At 41.8% G+C, this 17,549-nt stretch overlaps 1 protein-coding gene across 3 annotated transcripts in view; it reads left to right on the plus strand.

Annotated features, from left to right (window-relative positions):
* Cda5 (Chitin deacetylase-like 5) overlaps window positions 1-17,549 on the plus strand; it is an 89,408-nt gene that overhangs the window by 68,476 nt on the left and 3,383 nt on the right. For 2 of the 3 annotated variants that reach the window (XR_013080436.1, XM_076774697.1), the window contains exons 5-15: window positions 451-506; window positions 1,096-1,250; window positions 1,451-1,623; window positions 3,228-3,277; window positions 4,383-4,514; window positions 6,795-6,836; window positions 9,286-9,479; window positions 15,039-15,264; window positions 16,575-16,704; window positions 16,780-17,087; window positions 17,168-17,366. Coding sequence is in view for 2 of the 3 variants with exons in the window: in XM_076774697.1 (XP_076630812.1) it covers window positions 451-506; window positions 1,096-1,250; window positions 1,451-1,623; window positions 3,228-3,277; window positions 4,383-4,514; window positions 6,795-6,836; window positions 9,286-9,479; window positions 15,039-15,264; window positions 16,575-16,704; window positions 16,780-17,087; window positions 17,168-17,366 (1,665 nt within the window). In the remaining variant the exon portion in view is untranslated. Of the gene's footprint in view, window positions 1-450; window positions 507-1,095; window positions 1,251-1,450; window positions 1,624-3,227; window positions 3,278-4,382; window positions 4,515-6,794; window positions 6,837-9,285; window positions 9,480-13,337; window positions 13,564-15,038; window positions 15,265-16,574; window positions 16,705-16,779; window positions 17,088-17,167; window positions 17,367-17,549 lie in introns of all 3 variants that reach the window. The other variant, XM_076774703.1, reaches the window with a different exon arrangement.

Genomic DNA, 17,549 nt, shown 5'->3' on the forward strand with positions numbered 1-17,549 from the left:
AAATTCTTTCACGACTGCTTTAACCCTCGCGGGTCCACTTTGACCCAAGTCTGATTTCTATTATTTCCAGCGCCACAACAAAATTAATGCTGTTAATTTTACACCCTCGTTCAGTAGTAATATTATTACTATTATTCATTGAAATACAAATAAATAATTTTCACGGGTTTCGATGAACAGAACAAATTTAAATGGTAGAATTAAATACATCGCGGTGAAGGGGTGAAGATTTATCTATAATTCGAATATTTAAATAGTCCATCGAGCATACGTTTTTAGAGGATCGATAATATATATTGCACTTCACGCGTGACCATACATCGGATTTAAAAGCAATAATTTTTGGGGGGCGAACGTTCTTTATTGGCATGGATTTTGTCACGGCCGGTGATTAACGAGTTAATTAATCGTACCATCGGTGGAATTAATTTCTCAATTAACGTGTTGCAGGAAAGGGAGAAGGAGAGTCTGGTGAGCACGCGTGCCCAAACAGAAGCCCATTACAGGTGCGTAAAATCAACTTTGAAACAAGATCGACCCAGTCACGTCGCGCGCCACGAACTTTTTGTTCGATTTCTCTTTCGCCTTGGGCTTCTTTGATTCGCTCGCTGTCCCCCGTGCTTATGCAACGATCCAGCGCTTTTTTTTCGAGCTTCGAAGAGACTGTATGACGCCGTGTTGGATAACGTTACGTCAACGTCAAGATTTCAAGATAAACGAGCGGATATCTTTATTAAGACCCTCGTGTCGCGCGTCTCGTTTCGGATTTTTTTTATTGGAGAAGCACCCCACCTATCGAACTGAAATTTTTTGTACTATTTAACGCGCTTGCGTGGATGTTTCGTGAATTTTTTCGAGGAATTTGCTGCGATAATAAGCGAGTTATTGATAATAGTTCGGTACTGTGCTGGAAATGACCGATAATCGGGGTTTGCTACTTTTGTGAATAAATCTTTCGATCTTAACTTACAAATTTGTAATGTTTCTGCGTGTTTTTAACGCGAGACATGGTTACGAAGTCTTTATACAACGATTCTATATTGATGGAATTTTTTTTATCAGTATTAAAATCTTTGGCTGTGTTTATTATCACAGAACTCAAGTACCGTCGTCTGAGTCGCCCAGGGTGGCGAAGATCCTGGCGTCCACCGTCTCCCCTGTGATCTCTAAGGCGTATTACAATGATCCAGATCAGAGCTATCCCTATTACACGATCTACGACGACGACGTGTCCATTTACAAAGACGACGGTAAGCTGTTACCTATTTCCTGAGAGAAATCGGTATCTCTGGTTCGTGGACAAGCCTTTAAGATCCTCTTCGCAAGATTTTTTATGACAGAAAGTCTATAGATTCGCGTAAAGAATTTCGCGTTTTCTGGATCCAAGTTCACGGATCCAACGACGTTCAGAGACGATCGTAATCACGGTGATCCGTCGTTTCTCGGTTAGATTACAACCAGTACACCGTGAACCAATCGGTGCCGGTTCAGCCGAGCGTCAAGATCAGCGAGGTGAACACGAAGCAGTACCAGAAGCCGAAGAAGGTCGCCGTGAACGAGGCGGACAAGTACAATCTGAATCAGGACGTCACGGTGCAGGACTACGATATATACGAGAATCAGGTAAGACAGGAAACCGTATTCGCGACTAGGAACAGGCGAGACATACTTAAAAATCGACCCCAACTCACTGCAATTTCAATTTTAAAATAAATTATAACATTTCAACATTTTCTCTTTTAGAAATTAAGGAGTTCGTATCCATCTTTCGATAAGATTTTGATGTTGTCACTTTTGTACATAGGGTGTTTGACCATCCTTGGGAAAAATTTTAATGGAAGATTTTAGAGGCCAAAATAAGACGAAAATCAAGAATAACAATTTGTTGATAGAGGCTCTGTTAAGAAGTTATTAATGTTTGAAGTTCAGACCGTACTAAATTTTTTTTCTCGAAAATGCGCAGGATTTCGGGGGTATGTCTATTGACCAAAAATGCTTGCAATTGACCCCTGCAACTAAAAATAATTTTTCCAAGACGATTCGAAAGTCTTTTTTTTCACCCAAAACTTTCAGCACTTACTCGAATTTTTTTCTCGAAAATGGGTAGGATTTCGGGGGTATGTCTGTTGACCAAAAATGATTGCAATTGACCCCTGCAACTAAAAATAATTTTTCCAAGACGATTCGAAAGTCTTTTTTTTCACCCAAAACTTTCAGCACTTACTCGAATTTTTTTCTCGAAAATGGGTAGGATTTCGGGGGTATGTCTGTTGACCAAAAATGCTTGCAATTGACCCCTGCAACTAAAAATAATTTTTCCAAGACGATTCGAAAGTCTTTTTTTTCACCCAAAACTTTCAGCACTTACTCGAATTTTTTTCTCGAAAATGGGTAGGATTTCGGGGGTATGTCTGTTGACCAAAAATGATTGCAATTGACCCCTGCAACTAAAAATAATTTTTCCAAGACGATTCGAAAGTCTTTTTTTTCACCCAAAACTTTCAGCACTTACTCGAATTTTTTTCTCGAAAATGGGTAGGATTTCGGGGGTATGTCTGTTGACCAAAAATGCTTGCAATTGACCCCTGCAACTAAAAATAATTTTTCCAAGACGATTCGAAAGTCTTTTTTTTTACCCAAAACTTTCAGCACTTACACGAATTTTTTTCTCGAAAATGGGTAGGATTTCGGGGGTATGTCTATTGACCAAAAATGGTTGTAATTGACCCCTGCAGCCAAAAGTATTTTTTTTAGAACGATTTGAGAAATTTTTTTTTCGCTGAAAAATTTCAGCATCTATCCGAATTTTTTTCTCAAAATTGCGTAGGAATTCGAGGGTAGGTCTATTTACCAAAAATGCTTCTAATTGACCCCCGCGACTGAAAATAATTTTTCCAGAACGATTTGAAATTTTTTAATTTAATTTTTTAATAACTGTTTAACGAAGCCTCAGTCAAGAAATTGATATTCCTGATTTTCGTCTTATTTTGGCCTCTAGAATCGCCCATTAAAATTTTTTCCAAGCGTGGCCGAACACCCTGTATATAAACTTGTTTAAGGAATAGATTATTTAAGTTTGCGATTTATTTTGAGGTACAGAAAACGCTCAGCGTCTGTTGATAATAAAATTTCAAACCTGATTCGTTGTTAAAGTCAATCTTGCGTTTTAGTATTTAGAACTGTGTACATTTCGTTGTTTTTTTGCTTCTTTGTACACGGTCCCCCAGGCTCAGCTGAACAAGAACAAGTTCCGTATCAACGAGGGCCAGTCGTTCAGGTGAGAAACTTTTTTCCTAATCGAGACGGATCGTTCGTTGATAAAAAAAAGAAACTTTATGGCACCTCGAGCGTGAAACGTTTCGAGAGACGAGAAAATTGCCGCGATCGAGTACACCATTGATTCTCAACGGGGGTCTCCCCTACGGGGGGTCGCGATGCGTTAGAAAAGACGATAAATCACAATTTCTGTGGGGGTCGCGAAAAATAATAAAAAAATATTATAGTAATATTATATACGGAATGGTTGGCCATAGGAGTTAGAAACTTTAAGGGACGATTTTATACGATCTCATAATGTCGATTATTATCCATTTTCTGTCATTATTTATGTTACTAAAGATAAAATACAGAATTTCTATTTTAAAGAAGCTTAATCATCGTTGGTATATAATATTAATTTTGGTTGAGAAATCGCAAAAGGTGTATAAAATTCCAAAAAAAGTTGAGAACCACTGGCCTGCGCGTCGCCTTGAGCTTTCATCGACCATGCTCGTAAATTACGTTTCTATGGAAGAATACGAAGATGACGTCGACGCGTCCTTAAGATTTATTCCGTTATTCCGTGAAAATCGAGTGCGAAAACCGTTCGATCTTACGTAAACCGGCGAGGTCGGCGATCTAATCGCCAGTAAAAATAGACGCGGCTCGCTTAGACCAGCTGTTTCCAGACTTTCCAGACAAATTTTATAAGATAAAATCAAGCTTTGTATTCGTAACCAATCGGCAGATTCCATCATTGAGGAGGCTGACGATATTCTCCCATTAATTCTTGGGTCTTCTCAGACCCAGAAAAAAAATCACATCCAAATTAACGATAGTTCTTTCCTAAAAGCTTTATCTTTTCTGATAAATATAAAAACGAGTGAAAATTACGGTATTAGGATTCGTTGAAAAAACTTGAGATTACAAGTGGATAAGTTAACGAGTTATTGGATAAATAAGAATCACTGTAGGCCTCCAGGGCGGTCGTTTAAGGGTTAATAGAGCAAAAATGGGACGCTGGGTTGGGTCCCCCAGGCGAATGAAAGTTCTCTTCGAGGAATCGCGGCAATCGTCGTCGTCGTTTCTCGACAATTTGTTAATTAAGAGTCGCGTGTGCTCAGACCTAACGTGCTCAGCCACCCTGTCGTGCACGTGACGACTCCGAACGCCATCGTGGACACGTTCATTCCGTTGACGACGACCACGCAGCCTCCGACCACCACCGGCAGGCCTTACACGGTCAACGCACCCAGGTACGGTATCCGCGTGCACCTAGGCGATTGTCGTTCGCCACTTTTTGTTTTTAACTTACGCAACCAGTCGGGAATAGACACGCAATGATCGCGGCTGAACGATCTTTCATACCGCGGGAAGAAGGAAAATTCATTGGCCACTCCCTAACGATCTCTACATATTTATATTTTGGGCCCAATTGGGCCTAGGAAGAGATCCAAACAAAATTTAGTATTTTATTTTATTTTAATCTCGAACACTTACTACTTTGTCCACTTTGGAACGATTATTTAAAGCTTACAGCCTCGTAACAATCTCTGTATATTTATATTGTGGGTCCAATTGGGCCTGGAAAGAGATCCAAACAAAATTTAGTATTTTATTTTATTTTAATCTCGAACACTTACTACTTTGTCCCCTTTGGAACGATTATTTAAAGCTTACAGCCTCGTAACAATCTCTGTATATTTATATTGTGGGTCCAATTGGGCCTAGGAAGAGATCCAAACAAAATTTAGTATTTTATTTTATTTTAATCTCGAACACTTACTACTTTGTCCCCTTTGGAATGATTATTTAAAACTTACAGTTCCGTAACAATCTATTTATATTTATATTTTGGGTCCAATTGGGCCTGGGAAGAGGTTCAGACAAAATTTAGTGTATTATTTTTATTTAATTTCTGTTCTTCAATTTTGTTTCCCTTTTGGAATGATTATTTAAAGCTTACAGCTTCATACCAATCTCTACATATTTATATTGTGGGCCCAGTTGGGCCCAGAAAGAGGTTTAGACAAAATTTAGTATAATATTTTTATTTAATTTCTGTCCTTCAATTTTGTGTCCCCTTTGGAATGATTATTTAAAGCTTACAGCTTCATACCAATCTCTACATATTTATATTGTGGGTCCAATTGGGCCCAGAAAGAAGGAGATTAAAATCGCCTTGTATAAATCTAACGAGCGTAAAGAGAATTGCATAGAATATGTTTCTAAAATTTTTGTAATAGTATTTACCAAGGTATCATTTCAGGGACCATTTAAAAAAATTCGGATAATAGAAAATGGACAGTTTGGACCAAAATAACCAAACTGTACCACCGTGACAAAATTGTCCAGCGTGTTACTTATAATAACAGTTGCAAATTGCACGGTGAAAATTAATCGTTGTCGGTGATTGGCTGGAACGGGCCGGTGCGTCAGCACGCGTTCGCTTTTATTATACCCTAGCGCGTAATAGTTCGTGAAAGTGGTGGTAGAGATTGATCGTCGCCCGAAGGCGAGATCGAAGACGTCGAGATCAAAAGTTCCGACAGTTGAACGTTAAACAGAATCTCGTTTGATCGGAGCCAAGTTTATTACTGATACATTAGAGCCACGATTAATTCTTGTTTTAGTAATAAATCTAGAGTTCGTATCTATTTCAGCGGAAAAACGGATTCATATGATTTAACGATTCGCACTGGAATGTGATTTCGATTAGCGTTTGGATCTTGGACACTGATCGTACTCATTGTTAGTAGAACTGTGACTATTCGAAGAATTCGATTTTCTTTTTTTTGTACTTAAACGATTGTGGACGTTGATGATAATAATTTTCGACATCTTTGTGTATTCAAATGTCATTGTTATTGAACAGTATTGGAATATTGAAATGCAGAAAAAGACAAGCCCAGAGTTCTGTAATAATTAATCATTACTATTCATCCAACATAATGTCATGTTCTGATTCATACTCGTAAACAAGATCCATTATTTGTTTCGCGTGCTTCAAATAACACCTCTTTCGCACGGGTATAATCGATCCGTGATCTTGGCGTTTCCCACCGAATCGTACTTTTCAATTTTCTGAACATCTGTCTCGACGACTTCAATCTCAACGCGTACTGCAAAACAAATCCAAGCAATAAATATACTGTATTAAAAGAGACAAAAGGAAAAAATGAAACAATCGTCGTAAATTACAGTATTTTTAACACTCGACTTCGAACGAAGCGCTAGCTTTCTCTCCGGACATTTTCCTTTTAATACGAGACTCCTTGCATCGTATCGATCATCATACACTTTGTGTACACTTTGTTGAATTTTGTTCCACTTTAATATTTAAACAATTCGATTAATTCGAATAGTCCCAGTTCTAAATATTTAAATATCCAAATATTCGAGCAACGATATTGGGACACTCAAATAAAATTACTAGAATCCTACAATATTTCAATAGCAATTAATTATTAGATTGTTGATAGTCTCGAGTCCTCCTTTCTAGGCACGCCTGCAATTTCCTTTTGTTTTTTTTTCAGTCGAGGACGCCCACAGCAGGTCCATCGTGGTACGGCACCACCGTAAGTTCAAATTCAGATATAATAATCGTAAACATTGAGAAATCTCACGTAGATCATGATTTTACGTCCCATAAACTCACTAATAAATATCCCCAAGACACATTTTACGGGCGAAGAGACAAATTTCTGCCGTGGAAAGTCGAAGAAAATGCCCCTGGGTAGAATTCGTTTAAATAAACTTTTTCAGCGGTGAACATTTTACATCGGATGTATCAACGAGTAATAAATATTACCGGGGCACCGATTATTGGCGATACTGATTTCTCCCGCGTATTCAGGGGCATTTTTTTCAGGATTCAGGATTCTACGGACGAGACGACTCTCGATCGAATCGCCTTTAAAGCTAGCATTTTGACGCGAACTGGTCCGAAGAGACTCGCTAGAAAGTCAGTTCGAGTTCTCTTTTTGCGAGCAATCGAGCACACGATCGCCAGTTTGGACGTAATTTTCTTGTTAATCGGAAAATTATCACGGAAGACTGCAGTTAGGAGCCATGACTGTTGCAAAACAAACAAAAGCCAAGCACGACTCTCGCGAATCTTCGATCAGGCGAGAGTTGCCTAAGCTGTACCGGTAGCCTAAATCACACCTCTCCGATACATTCACTATTATCGAGTCTGACAGTCAATATGTGAAACAATCCAATCAAAAAGGTAGATAAAAATTTACAAATCTTGGTGCTTGCTACTTTGAGTTTGAATCTTTAATATTCACGATCTGTTTTTGTAAAAATAGGTTCATTCTACAATATTTCACGTTCGTTAAACTCATTAGGGTGCTTTGTTATTTACAAAGATCCTCTGTATTTTCTAGAAAAATAATCTTTTGCAGTTCCTAAAATCACCCTGTATATCAGGTACTTGTATTCTGTTTATTTATTGATAGAACATGCATTAATAAGACATTCATCTTCTATTATTACCATCCAAAAATTCGTTGCTTTAAACAAAGGTACAATTTAGGAAACCTGTTGCTTAAATCGTCAATGTTACCGAATTGGTGCGTCCATAGCGATTCTCCGTCGACTCCTGGACGATTACGAAACCGGATATCCGGTCCAGAGTCTGGAATACCATAGAATCTGTTGGCCAGCGTCACCGGGTGTCGCTTCTCGAGGTGAACGAACGTAGCCATCGAATTAATGCGGCTAGAAAGTTAATTGCGTGCAAGTTGCATGACCGTACGCCGTCCGACTTACAAAACAATTATTCGTTTATAGTAAATACCGTGCTAATTGTCGTGAAAAGCGCGTAAAAAGTAAAATTCTAGCCCCCTCCAATCCCCGTTAGTTGCCATATCGGATCTCGAGGATTCGATCGACTTTAAACGGCGAACTCGTCGCTGAAGAAAGGAGAAATCGCGGTTGGGGGACAAAAGCTAACTTAAAAATCACTTTTTGTTTGCTTTCTGGAACCTCGTATCGTTTTCCCCGTTGTTGGTTCGTTAAAATGGTCGATTTCGGGTTTTAGGAGATCGAGACCAACCTTGAAACCGTCCACGGAAATAGTGTCGAAAAGCTAACTTAAAAATCACTTTTTGTTTGCTTTTTGGAATCTCGTATCGTTTTCCCTGTCATTGGTTCGTTGAGATCGTCGATTTCGGGTTTTAGGAGATCGAGACCAACCTTGAAACCGTTCATGGAAATAGTGTCGAAAAGCTAACTTAAAAATCACTTTTTATTTGCTTTTTGGAATCTCGTATCGTTTTCCCCGTTGTTGGTTCGTTGAAATGGTCGATTTCGGGTTTTAGGAGATCGAGACCAACCTTGAAACCGTTCATGGAAATAGTGTTGAAAAGCTAACTTAAAAATCACTTTTTGTTTGCTTTTTGGAACCTCGTATCGTTTTCCCTGTCATTGGTTTGTTAAAATTGTTGATTTCGGGTTTTAGGAGATCGAGACCAACCTTGAAACCGTTCATGGAAATAGTGTTGAAAAGCTAACTTAAAAATCACTTTTTGTTTGCTTTCTGGAACCTCGTATCGTTTTCCCCGTTGTTGGTTCGTTGAAATGGTCGATTTCGGGTTTTAGGAGATCGAGACCAACCTTGAAACCGTTCATGGAAATAGTGTCGAAAAGCTAACTTAAAAATCACTTTTTGTTTGCTTTTTGGAATCTCGTATCGTTTTCCCTGTCATTGGTTCGTTGAGATCGTCGATTTCGGGTTTTAGGAGATCGAGACCAACCTTGAAACCGTTCATGGAAATAGTGTCGAAAAGCTAACTTAAAAATCACTTTTTGTTTGCTTTTTGGAACCTCGTATCGTTTTCCCTGTCATTGGTTTGTTAAAATTGTTGATTTCGGGTTTTAGGAGATCGAGACCAACCTTGAAACCGTCCACGGAAATAGTGTCGAAAAGCTAACTTAAAAATCACTTTTTGTTTGCTTTTTGGAACCTCGTATCGTTTTCCCTGTCGTTGGTTTGTTAAAATTGTTGATTTCGGGTTTTAGGAGATCGAGACCAACCTTGAAACCGTCCACGGAAATAGTGTCGAAGGCGCAGGAGTTCATCGACATCTACAGGTACCCGCCGACGAGGCCGTCGGCGATTTATCCGACCCCACAGGTCGACAAACCCGCGGCCAAGTGTCGCAGGGACGTCTGCTTGATTCCTGACTGCAGCTGCGGCGGCTCAGACATTCCAGGTAAGAGCACACGTGACCATCTTCCATAATAATTCACCTCCTACGGCGTAGTCGATGGAACAAACTCAGCGATCTCCTATTCTCTCGACTTAGTTATAATTAAAATTGAAATTATCTCTTTATTTTCGATGTTAGTTTGCTCTGACCCCAACGGAATATCCTGTGTACTGATTTGAACAAAGAAAAGATCGCTCTTTCAATGTGGCGCCCACTTTTTCAATATGGCGGCGTACTCGTAGTCAGATTCGAGAAATCCATCAAAATACTCAAGTTCTTTTCCATTATACAGTTCCCAATATATAGGATAACCTCCCAAAAATAAAATTTCTACCCATACTGCCTACTTTATCGAGAAAATCGAGAATTGGACCTCCGGTAGAAGTAGAAACAGCGAGTACCAGACAGACGCAGCGTACTCGTCAGAATCGAGAAATCTATCAAAATACTCAAGTTCTTTTCCATTATATAGTTCTCAAAATATAGTATAACCTCCAAGAAATAAAATTACTTCCCATACTGCTTCCTTTATCAAGAAAATCGAGGGAAATTGGACCTCGGAGGAAGTAGAAACAGCGAGTAGCAGGCAGACTCGCCAGCCAACTTTGCACTCGGTTATCTCAAGCACGAGCCAACGTACGGAAAATATTTATATCACGTTTATTATTCGTTTTCTTCCGTAAAATTTCCCTCGATCGATTAAACTTCTCGTAGACCTTGTTCGTTTTATGGTAAATTTCAAGAATCCATTTTTTCGTGTCTCCGTCAGACCATTCTTAGAATACACTACTGCTTGAACAAATATTTGATTAAATCGTGGCTTGTTTGGATATCGGAGAAATTCCTAGTACTTGGGATACGTTCATTCTCGAGGCAAACCCTGAAATTCTTGGCGGTCCGCAGTCAAGGACGCTCTTTGCTGGCGCGCTGCCATTTTCACGGGGATCGCTATACTTGTTCCATCGAGTGTGTCCAGAGACACGCGAGTCGATCGACGGCACGCGGAAACGGCCAGATCGATATCGTCGAAAACAACACGACGTGGGCAGGACTGAGTGACGCAAGCGTCGAACGCGAGGCGAATGTTAAGTTTGGCCGATCGGTTTAGCCAGCCACCGTGACTTTCTCCCGATTCTAACGTTACACATAACCGTCGTGCACGCCGCTCGAAAGTGAAACAGACCCCGTCGTACGTCCGGTCGCGATTTTGCACGCGCGTGCACTCTTTGAAATCGAAAGCTCAGGCGCGGCCGGAATCACAAACCGCCCCGAACTTTGCTTTCGATTCGTATTCGCTCCGTTCCGGGCGAATCTTTCGCGGAAACCGTGTTAAAAAATATGGGACACCCGGAGAATCTCCAATTCGAATAATTCAAAACTTTTTTCATTGTTAGACGGAGCGTTTTGGCAAGTGGGGTGGCTTTGAAATGCCCAAACTGGCTCGAAATGTAGAGTTTTCTAGATATAACAACGTGCTGTAGGCCTCTCGACCAGCGTTATTCTGAGCTTGATCACTCAGGTCAGGTTAATATATGTCACAGAATTCGAATTTGGGCAGAAATGCTCGAGAAAACGCGATTCCTTGATATAACGATAGATTTCTACCTCGATATAACAACGTGCGGTATAAGTAGGCTTCTTGACCAGCGTAATCCTGAGCTTGATCGCTCCAGTCAAGTCAAAATATGTGACAGAATTCGAATTCGACCAGAAATGCTCGAGAAAACGCGATTCCTTGATATAACGATAGATTTCTACCTCGATATAACAACGTGCCCCAAAAGTCAGCCCCTCGACCAGTGATGGGGGAATACAAATATTAAATTTCTTAATCTATCTTCACGAAGAGAGCCTAATCCATATATCAAACAGATTTTGTTAATAAAAAAGTTTAAAAATTTTGAAATTTCATATAATTGAAAATGGTTCGAACTACGTCGTGTTTGGGTTCGTTTTCACTGGGAGAACCTCGACTAGCCATTGATTATACTCTCATTATTGTCATGATAACCTAATCTCCTATCGTTGAAATATAATTTAGGCTGTCGAGTTTGATCAGGTTTGATCGTGTACATATGGGAAAGTTTCAGCGTGTCTTTAAGTCTAATCGACGGACGTTGGTATTAAATGCACGTTCGTTTGTAAAGCATTTAATAGCGATTCACTCTCCAGTATGTTTCCCCTTCACTATTAGGCTGTAACATAAATAAGTTCTGTTGCAATTATGTACATATTCTAATTCCGAGAATTCCGTGTAGTATTAACCTTTTAAACGGCGTACTGTCGTAAATAATAATAGAGATTATGTAATCGATCGTGTAACTCCGTACCCGTGTATATGATCGAATTAACGCGCGTTACTATCGATTGGATTTAGTTTACTTTCTCTAATGAGTCCCGGTTCGATTCTGTTCACCGGGGATAATGAAAACGACCAAAGGTCGGCCGTCTCTCTTCGAACGATGATAATTAAATCATAATTATTACGGCAACCCTGAATATGAACTTGAATGAATATTCAACGCGAATAACAGTCGATTACGACGAGCAGTGAAAGTACACTTTCGCCAGCGAATGTCAACCGGGAATATCGAAGTGCACATTCGCTAATTAAATTAGCAATAGTAATCGCGTGCATTTGCTGACCTTACACTTTTGAAATTAAGATACAATTAACAAGACACGAATGATTCTACAAACATTTGGGATCTCAAAGCGCATGTTTCCTCAAAAGCCACTTATACGTCGAAAAGGAGAAGCCTGAAACACGCAATCTATTAATTCATTCGCAGTAAATTGTAAAATTACAAAAGAGCGTTTATTGGGGCCCGAAATGTTTTAAATGCGGTGCTAATGCGAGCAATAATTATTATTGTTCTTGATTTAAAGTGAAGAATCGTGCAGACACTGTGCAGTTTTGATCGTAGATAGTACGAGATCGAACGTCGAATAAAAAAGAAATAATGAAAAGATCGAATAAAATGGAAAGTAAGGAAAAGGTCAAGCGAAATGTAATGGATCGAGCCACGTGTTTGACGTGCCGGGTACAGAGAAAACAAACGTATGGTCGAACCGTGTAACACTGTACTCGCGTATTGTTAGAATGAACCGAGCGCTCGAGTCACGGTAATAATATTTCCCGCGGGCGAGCGGTATGCACGTAAGCCATTAAAACGGCCTTAACCGAGTGTTCCTGCGTCTAGAAAGGATTGTGCAACCGCACACCACGCGTAAATCATCCGGAAGGATCTACCGACGTCGCGGTGTCCCTCTGCCCACGTTTCGTTTTTAATTGAGCAATGGATCACACGACGTTTCTTTTCCGGGCAACAGATCCTGCTTTTCGGATAAAATCGCGATGGTATCGGAAACCCGCGGTGTCGCGCGATGATTTGCGTCCGGGAGAGGGTTGCTATTAACCCTGGAATATCCTGGAATATCCTGGGAAACCGATCCCCCCAAAGACCACCCAAAGGATCCCGAACGATTCTTAATTTCTTTCGAAATTGCTCCTGAAATGTTTTGTGGTTTGTATAATTCTGGAGAAATGTCTCGAAGATGGTCAAGGAAGATAACTTTGATATCTCTGAAAATATAAAGCGGAAAATCGTAATAAATGGGTGTTCGTTGAATGGAATTTTCACCCTTTGGTTTTACGAGGTTTTGCAAATCTAGAGATATCTGTTCCGAATTGTACAAATCACAGTCACTGTTGCGTAAAAATCTCCTCCAAGGGAGCTCGAGTACGCGTTTTATGAGCGACAGGGAAGGATCGCCAACGTTCGAGACGCGAGAACGAGCCCAGCTCGAGGGTCGAACGCGCGATAAGTCGATCGATTCGTAACGATATCGTGTATCCAGGTGGAATACCGGCGGAACAGACGCCGCAGATCGTTCTGCTGACGTTTGACGACGCCGTGAACGATCTAAACAAACAGTTGTACTTCGATCTGTTCGAGAACGGCCGTAAGAATCCGAACGGGTGCCCGATCACGGCCACGTTCTATGTCTCGCACGAGTGGACCGATTATAGCCAGGTGCAAAACCTGTACGCGGACGGCCACGAGATGGCATCGCACACTGTCTCGTAAGTTCAAGAGACCGCAGGTTCTCCCGTTACAGTAATCCCCGTATAACTGAAACGAAAGTATCCCCCGAAATATGTTTGTACTCGTTGGTATCCTCGCGGGAGCATCGTCGACGAATCGACGAGGTTCCACCGATGAAAATGAGCCCAAACACGGCTTTGTTCGGACCACTTTTACCGAAACGGTACCCGAATTATTTTTCGAGAGTTGGCAATCCTGCGGGAATAAAAGTGGTCGGAACGTGGTCGTGTGGGTACTCGTTTTCATCGTGAGAACACGACGAATACGTTGGCGACATTCTCGCGGCGATACAGTGAAAAATATACGAGTTTTGCAGTTTTTGTTGATTCGGTTCTGCAGAGATTACTGTACGTCGAAATACGTGCAAATGCTAGGTAATCGAACGTCATCACCTGCGCCTCTCTTCGACTAATGTTTTCTCACTCTTTCTCTCTCTCTCTCTCTTTCTCTGGACGCACAATTTTCCGCTGTCGCCTCTGTGTGTGCGATCTCCTTCCTCCGGAGAACGGAGAGGAAGGAGGACTGGGGAACGCTTCGTCCCTTCGAGGATCCTTTAATTTCGAAGCAACTTCGATGCTGGCAAAATGGCGGGTCGAAACAACACTGGGACTACTTGGAATTTAATAATATATGCATTGATGTCTGCGATTTGATTTACTATCAGAGTATATTTCTTTGTCTGTTCTATTGTATTACTTGATACTCTGATCCAAAAAGAGTCAACGCTCGTAATGAAACTTTCCAACATTTGAAAGAGGATCAAAGTCATCTGCAAGTAAGATCCCGGCCTCGTACATTGTTCACATCGATACTATCGTCGCGACGAGGCGTCTTCCATCGACGCGCGTCGAAGCGTTCGAAACGTGCCAGCTTTCCGGAACAAATTGCTCCGTTTCCGTTCCGGCCGTACACGGACGTTGCAATTAGAGGATCCTCGGGGATTAGAGGAGGGGGTGGGAGGGGGGAATCGCGATAAAATTAAAATTGCAGCCGCCAGGTTGGTGAAACTGGCTCGTCGATCGAGAGATGAACGATGACACGGGTCGCGAGGCAGTTTCACCGGCGAGGCGCACCTGTGCCGTATACTAATGACACGCTAACGCAAACTTTTCTCTTTTATCTCTCTCTCTCTTTCTCTTTCACTCTCTGTTCGCATCACTTGGTCATCCCGTCGCATATTCCCATCACGCACCACCAACCACCACTCCGTCACGCGCGATTCGACCACGGGGAAACACTTACAAACTGTTCCACCGAAAATTTGCAACTTTGATATTCATTCACGAAAAAAACACCATTTACTCTATCGGTCTTCCATTCGAACGTCTTTGACTTTGATTCGAAACACGAAATATTAAATACAAAAACAAAAACACGACGAAAATCGGTACCACGTCCCGCGCGAACGATCCACGATCCCGTCCCCTACGATCCGGAAACGATCTTGAAACAGGTGACTACCTGCCGGAGGAGATACCGCAGATCGTACTCCTGACGTTCGACGATTCGGTGAACGACCTGAACAAGGGTCTCTACGCCGACCTGTTCGAGAAGGGACGGAAAAATCCGAACGGCTGTCCCATTTCGGCGACGTTCTACGTCTCACACGAGTGGACCGACTACAGCCAGGTCCAAAATCTCTATGCCGCCGGCCATGAGATTGCCTCCCACACGGTTTCGTAAGTACCCACTGCCAGAACTCTGATTCGGATCCCTTTTTCGCGACGATGGATCGATCAGGTTGGCCCAGGAGTCTCTGCGTTCGATAGTTCATTTATTTGTTTCATTTAACGTTAACAATAAACGTGGTCTACGAAGAATTTGATACAGTTAACCCTCCTCAGCGTTGGATACATCGTTATATTTCTGCAGTATCGATTGTAAGCAAAATAGGGTTAATAGAATTTAATTTGCAAAATCTACTATTTGTATTCGTTACGAATAAAATTTGCCCTAGTGAAACACTAAATTCGTATTGCTTTCTGAAAGCTCTGTTCTTGAATTTAATGGAGAAAATTTTGACGATAAGAACAGATAGTTTACAAATGAATTAAATGGGTATTGCACTTTTGGGCACAAGGTTCCAGAAATGGGGACGTTTCTTATTTTGTTAGTGCGTTTATAACATTTTTAAATTTGGAATTATTCTCCACGTTGGCTCGATAGATACTCAATTTCAACGGAATACCTGTGAATTCCGCGAATAAAAAATGGTGGAACGTCATCCTCGACTGGTTTCTCGTTTAGCAAGTTTCAATAAATGTCTACGCGAAGAATGGTGTTCTATCCTTTCGTAGAGACTCCCGGGACGATATAATATTTGAACGTCGACGGAGAAGCGTATCGAGCAATCGAAAACAGGAAGCTGACCCGACCATTTTGGTAATCGCGCCCGTCGTCTCTTCTCGATCATTAATCACGGTATCATTCCACCATCGGGCAATCTCGCGTCGCTTAATTAACGGCGAATCATAGTCGTTCACGCTCTGTCATTATGCCGATCAATTAATTAGTAAACTAATGCCAGCTTGACTAGTCGGGACCGATCAAAGGCACCAATCGCTTATTCAGACGGAAGCCGCTTTCGCACCTTGCTGCGGGCCAGAGTGCAAGGAAGGGTCACGTGGGTCGAGGAACCGGTTCCAAAGCCTCAATTAAGACCCATTGTCGCCAGTCAAACTGTCCTCCGTCAGACACAATCATCCCCTCCTTTATTTTGTGGCTCTACAAATTACTTCCGCCATTATGGAGACCTATTCGACGATTACAATTCGAACATATAACTCAAATAATGATACTAGAATACTAAAATATTTAAACACCGGTACCTGAATGCTTGAATGTTCGAATAGTCTCCATTTAAAAATTCCACGATTCGTCGAACAACGATAAAGAATTCAATCGCGAATTTCTTGGACTCTGGCCCCGCGGAACGCTTGGTCCCCGAAAAATCTGTCGATCGACGGTACTAACGGATCGTCACGAACAGGCACAGCTTCGGTGAGCAGTTCTCTCAGCGAAAGTGGGCGCGAGAAGTAGCTGGACAACGCGAGATCCTCTCAGCCTACGGAGGCGTCAAGCTGGAGGACGTCAGGGGAATGAGAGCTCCTTTCCTATCGGTAAAGTTCGCCATACAATGAAATGTAACTCGTATCGAGGGAATCTGTTCAAAACTCGATGGTATTCGTCGACAGGTTGGGGGCAACAACATGTTCAAGATGCTGTGGGACACGAACTTCACGTACGACTCGTCGATGCCTATCTACGAGAACCGACCCCCCAGCTGGCCCTACACCCTCGATTATAAGCTCTTCCATGACTGCATGATCCCCCCGTGCCCCACCAGGTCCTATCCCGGCCTGTGGGAAGTTCCTATGGTGATGTGGCAAGACCTGAACGGTGGCAGATGTTCGATGGGAGACGCGTGCAGCAACCCCCCAACGGCCGATGGCGTCTATAAGATGCTCATCAAGAACTTCGAGAGACACTATACCACCAACAGGTCCGTCACGCAGTCGATAGTCTGCTAACAAACGATCAAAGTACGTTGTTTTCATCGCTCGAAACCGATACTACTTGCAGAGCACCGTTCGGGCTGTTCTACCACGCCGCCTGGTTCACCCAGCCTCATCACAAGGAAGGTTTCATTTCGTTCCTCGACACCATAGTCGCAATGGACGATGTCTGGATCGTGACGAACTGGCAGGCGATACAGTGGGTCAGGAACCCCACGCCGTTGCCTCTGATGCATACGTTCGAGCCATTCGGATGCAACTACCCGGTACGTGAATCGTGAAAGACATTTTAATTTAGCTCGTTCTTAGCTAGACGTCTCAAAGAATTCGGATTTGGGCAGAAAACGCGATTCCTTGATATAACGATAGATTTCTACCTCGATATAACAACGTGCGGTATAAATAGGCCTCTCGACTAGAGTTACTCTGGACTTAATCGCTCAGGTCAG

Source organism: Colletes latitarsis, chromosome 2, assembly GCF_051014445.1.
Source record: "Colletes latitarsis isolate SP2378_abdomen chromosome 2, iyColLati1, whole genome shotgun sequence".
Taxonomy (NCBI): domain Eukaryota; kingdom Metazoa; phylum Arthropoda; class Insecta; order Hymenoptera; family Colletidae; genus Colletes; species Colletes latitarsis.